Genomic DNA, 4,530 nt, shown 5'->3' with positions numbered 1-4,530 from the left:
TTGCAATACCTTCCCCAGTTACATTCATCAAGGCCAATGGGACTCTTTATATGTGGTGAACGTTTTCCATTTATTCTGTATTTCGATGTGCACAGCACATACCTCACAGTATGGGTCAGCACCTGTATAAAACTACAGACAGATTCTGAAAACAGCAGTGGGTACAGAAACCGCAAATCCCCATCACAGCAACAGAAACACTTTACAATATTTCAAAGATTCAACGACACCTCTGAACGCTTCACGTCTGATTCACTGACTATATACACATGGTCAAGGATGGCCGAGTTCTCCCCTTAAGACATCTGAGTTCCTGACAATCTGATCGGGCTCTGAGACAAGGCGTCGTGCAATATGCAAGGCATCTGAAACAATCTGGTTTGTTACTATGTGAATACAGTAAATACAGAACAGCCATAAATTCCAGCCCCTGCTCCCCCCTCCCGCAAAGCTTCCCCCCTCCCCCCTGCAACCAGCACCCAGATCTCTGAGCATCGCTCAATACTCCTGGAGTCTAGGGCATGGTTTAAAATTTTTTAAAAATTTTTACTGCCAGGTCTGAACAGCAGTGTGAGATGTAGCGTCCCATCTTAAGTGGCTTCTGACTTCTAGGCTTCAGTTTAAGAACAGTATTTTAAGTAGATGATTTGCATTTGAACAAAGAGTTTTAAAAAGGAATGTGAAAGACAAAAACGCCAATCAGATTTTCCAGTCTTGCTGTCTGTAGACTCCCATAAAGTTAATTCGGGAGACAGTTCAGAAACATCTTAGGAGAGTATTAAAGTCTTGAGGAAACATTCGGAGCATTTCTGGTAGCAAGCTAAGGTCATTTTGTATAAACTCGAAAAAGTCATTCATTAAAATTAAATGTTTGCCATCACCTCGGAACTTTTTTTAAACCACACCGACCCTTGCCTCTTCCATCTTTGCTTCCAGGACAGGGGTTACATTTGTAAAATATATAAAGAAAAATATAAGGTTACTTGGTGACCATATAGTGTACTCTAACAGCTGTCTGCAAATATTTTCACGATGATTATCCTTACTAAAAGTAAATCGTGGGGTAAAGATAGCTCAAACGTGACAAGGTTCGAATGGGGCGCACCAAACGCTATCTGCAATCCTTTTTGGCTACATATGGAAAAAAAAAGCCACTTGGGATGGCAGAACTCTACACTCGGTCTGAGCTTTCTGCAGATTTTGCCAGATGAGCAGTTCAAGGGCTTTTGAGGTAGATGTGAAATCCACTTAATCAGGAATGCAACGGACAGAAGCAGCACCTTCCCGCATGCAAACTGCCTGAAGTGTTTTTGGACAATTACAAGGACATTTCACCTAAATGAACAGCTAGTTCCAGCCCAAAGCTTCCCAAACACAGGGAAGTGTGTTTTTAAAAAGAAGATATATATATATATATATATGTGTGTGTGTGTGTGTGCGTGCGCTATTACTTATCAGAAGTCTCCACACCACAAACTGTCTCTCACCCCTCAGGTTTTCGGGGGTGGTTATAAATCCAATCTTGTCCATTCCCAGCCTCCTAGTGGAATATCAATTCCTCTCCATCAGATTTTACAAAATCACTTTGTTTTTGCCCTTTCCCAATAGCCACAGAGAAACAGTGGCTGTGGCCAGTCCAAAAAAGGAAAACAGGAGTTTATAAAGTTGCCCACGGGTCTCCCCCATCTGGTAGACTGAGGAAGATTGACTGCAGCAAAGTTCAAAGGTCATACATGGCAGATCTAAAAACGGAGTGGCAGCGGTGGCCTCGACAGTGCGCTTTCTGTACCCGAAGTAAACCGATATGTCCCGAGGAATATCTTCAGGGCAGAAAGGGAGTGGGGCAGTGCAGGATGCTAGGAAGGGAGCCAAGCCTGGGAGCTTCCTTCACCGGCTTCCAAAGCCCCAGGAAACGTTTCCAGGCACAAGGATGCTCACTGCCAAGCCACAGGGGACAGTGCAAAGCGTGGGTTGATATCGGAGGCTGACATCACCGGGTTTAATACATGGAATAGCAGCAGCCACTTGTGACAACTTTCCAACAAGTTGAGTAAACCCAGTGGAAGGGTCTCTACTGTTCTACCAGAAAAAGTCAGGCTTTGGTTGGGGGTGGGGGTGGGGGGTTGCTTTTGTTCTTCCAGAAAAATACAAAACACATCCACAGAACCATAAATAATTTGGCGGCGATATATACACATTTAAATAATTAATTTAAATATCTTACACCTACTCTGGCATTCAACCGTCCATTTGAAGAAAGTGCACCAAGGGGACCCTCGGTACTCCCCTCTGGGGGGGCGCTAAGGGTCACAGCCTGGGGAGGAAGTGGGTGACCTTCATGGTGGGGGACACCCGGTTCCCCTTCTTGGCCTTGCCGTTCTTGCTCAGGGCGATGAACATGCCGGGGTGCCGGTCGCACTCGTAGGCGTTGTAGTTGTTGGGGAGGAGGATCTCTCTGAACCTGCACTCGTCGGTGAAGAAAGGCTGGGAGGGAAGGAGGAGCCGGGTCAGGGGCCATCGCGGGCCAAGGGACCTCTGGGGCAGTGGTCAGGGACTCCTCTCTCTCCCGGCCCCTCCTTGGCTGGGAGGTCCCTCCTGAGAAGCCAGGGTACCCAGACTTTCACAGGGTGAGGAGAGGGACCCCGCCAGTCCCCAGCCACCGCGACTCCAGGCACCTGCCCGGCACCTGGAAGCCAGACCAGTGCGTCTTCACTGGGTCCACCTAACGACTGCCGTCCTGCCCACTGGGACCGGCCCCAGGGGCTCCAGGCAGCGGCTCCCGATGGCATCCTTGACCCACTGGCAAGGGACCACTCAAGGATGGCGGGAGCGCTGTCCCTGTCTTGGGGCTGGGCCTCTCCTTTGGGCTGGTGGGCGTCCCTGGTGGCTCGGTGGTAAAGAATCCTCCTGCCAATGCAGGAGATGCAGGTTGGATCCCCGGGTTCAGGAAGATCCTCTGGAGAAGGAAACTGACCACCCACTCACTCACTCCAGGATTCTGGCCTGGGAAATCCCATGGACAGGGGAGCCTGGCAGCCGAGGGTCTACAGGATCGCCAAAGAAATCCAACAGGACTGAGTGACTGAACGACAAGGGGGAGCGGCACTGCCTCAGGAGCGGGGTTACTTTCAATCCCGCGGCCCCCACCGCAGCTCCACGATCCTGGCGTCGGGCGGCCTGGAAGCGTCACGATGCTGCCCGGCTCGGCGGGGCCCACGGTACTCACCGAGCCGTACAGCCTGCCCCGGCTGCTCATGGCCACGAAGAACCGGCTGGCCACCCCGAAAATGCTCACCACCCCGCGCTCCACCGGCGACAGCTCCAGCAGGCCTGGGGGCGGGGCGCGGGTCATTCCCGGGCACCGGACCCTCGGCCCGAGCTTCCCACCTGGGCCCCTCCTCCCCCCCGGGACCCCCACTTCTGGGGGTGGAGATGAATCTAAATGGCCCTGCTCCCTCCGCGGTGCAGGCCGCCCCCCATGGGCCCCAGGAGCCCCGCGGGCTCGGCCCCTGTCCCGGCCCCGCGCCGGCCGCGCCCAGTCCGGGACTGCAGGAGCGGGGTGGCCCCCTGCGGCCCCCTAGTCCGACCCCGACGTGGGCGCGCGAGCCGCCCACTGCGGGTTGCCGGTGGCTGCGCCGGGCTCCCGGTGCCCACGAGCGAAGGCGCTGGAATCCGGCACCCAGATTCCGGACTTCTGAAGGCGGGAGGCGGGCACAGCCGCCGGGTTGCGCAAAGCCAAGAGTGTTTGGCGTCCCCGGCGTCTTTACGCCAGAGGGGACCGGACCCCGAGTCCGCTCCGGTTCCCATAGCCCAAGAGCAGGTGCCGGCGAGACCTTCCTGTGCGAGCTGGAAGGGGCGGCAGCTGTCCCGGGCCCCGACCCTCCCCGTCCGGCCCGCCCCACTCACTGTCACTCGTGTCCGCGTGCACGCCGCCGATGCGGCCGTCGGGGAGCACCTGGAGGTGGAAGCCGATGCCCACGTTGCAGTACAGCCTCCGCAGCCGCTTGATGCCCAGCAAGTAGTCGCCGGCGCCGCTCTGGACGGCAGCCTCCTTGGGCTGCGCGGCCACCGGCAGGCGCGCCAGCGAGCGCGCCACCAGGCTCTCCCAGCGGCGCTCCAGCTCGGCCTCCAGCGTGCCGTTGGGGGCGGTGGGCGCGGCGGCGCCCCCTCGGCCGGCCCAGGGCGCCAGCACGGCCAGCAGCACCGCCGGGAGCAGCGCCGCCGCGGCCGCCCCGGGCCCCGCCATCCCCGCCCTCGGGCCGTGCGTCCGCGGGTGGGTCAGTGCGCCTGGGAAGCCGGCGGGCGAGCTCGTCACGGGGGGGCTTGCGGGAGCGCACTGCCTGGGCCGGGGCAGGTAGTGCCCGGCCGGGGCGGGGAAAGCGGGAGGCGAGCGACGGGGCCCCCGGACGCCGGGAGCTACCTGGGCTGCATGGAGAGGCGGGCAGCGGTGGCAGGACGCACGGCCCGGGCTGGGACCCTGCGGAGCGGTGCGCGCCTCCCTGCGCGCTGGGCCAGCGGCCGCCGAGCCGC

At 57.6% G+C, this 4,530-nt stretch overlaps 1 protein-coding gene across 1 annotated transcript; it reads right to left on the bottom strand.

Moving 5' to 3' along the window:
* Nucleotides 1-1,447: 1,447 nt before the first annotated feature.
* FGF4 (fibroblast growth factor 4) lies at nt 1,448-4,246 on the bottom strand. Its single transcript, XM_027532474.1, has 3 exons — nt 3,907-4,246; nt 3,227-3,330; nt 1,448-2,484 (listed from the first exon to the last, which is right to left on the bottom strand). The coding sequence occupies exons 1-3, from the start codon at nt 4,244-4,246 to the stop codon at nt 2,308-2,310; spliced, it is 621 nt and encodes a 206-aa protein (XP_027388275.1). The 3' UTR covers nt 1,448-2,307.
* Nucleotides 4,247-4,530: the final 284 nt, after the last annotated feature.

The sequence above is a fragment of the Bos indicus x Bos taurus genome, chromosome 29 (genome assembly GCF_003369695.1).
Source record: "Bos indicus x Bos taurus breed Angus x Brahman F1 hybrid chromosome 29, Bos_hybrid_MaternalHap_v2.0, whole genome shotgun sequence".
Lineage (NCBI taxonomy): Eukaryota > Metazoa > Chordata > Mammalia > Artiodactyla > Bovidae > Bos > Bos indicus x Bos taurus.
This window is presented reverse-complemented; position numbering and strand designations above follow the sequence as displayed.

Excerpts from the sequence above, each read along its gene's own strand:
- FGF4 (XM_027532474.1), bottom strand. The coding sequence starts at position 4,246 with ATGGCGGGGCCCGGGGCGGCCGCGGCGGCGCTGCTCCCGGCGGTGCTG. Across the intron at positions 3,331-3,906 it reads GCACGCGGACACGAGTGACA|GCCTGCTGGAGCTGTCGCCG; the intron begins GTGAGTGGGGCG and ends CCCCGCCCCCAG. Across the intron at positions 2,485-3,226 it reads GGGGCAGGCTGTACGGCTCG|CCTTTCTTCACCGACGAGTG; the intron begins GTGAGTACCGTG and ends CTTCCCTCCCAG.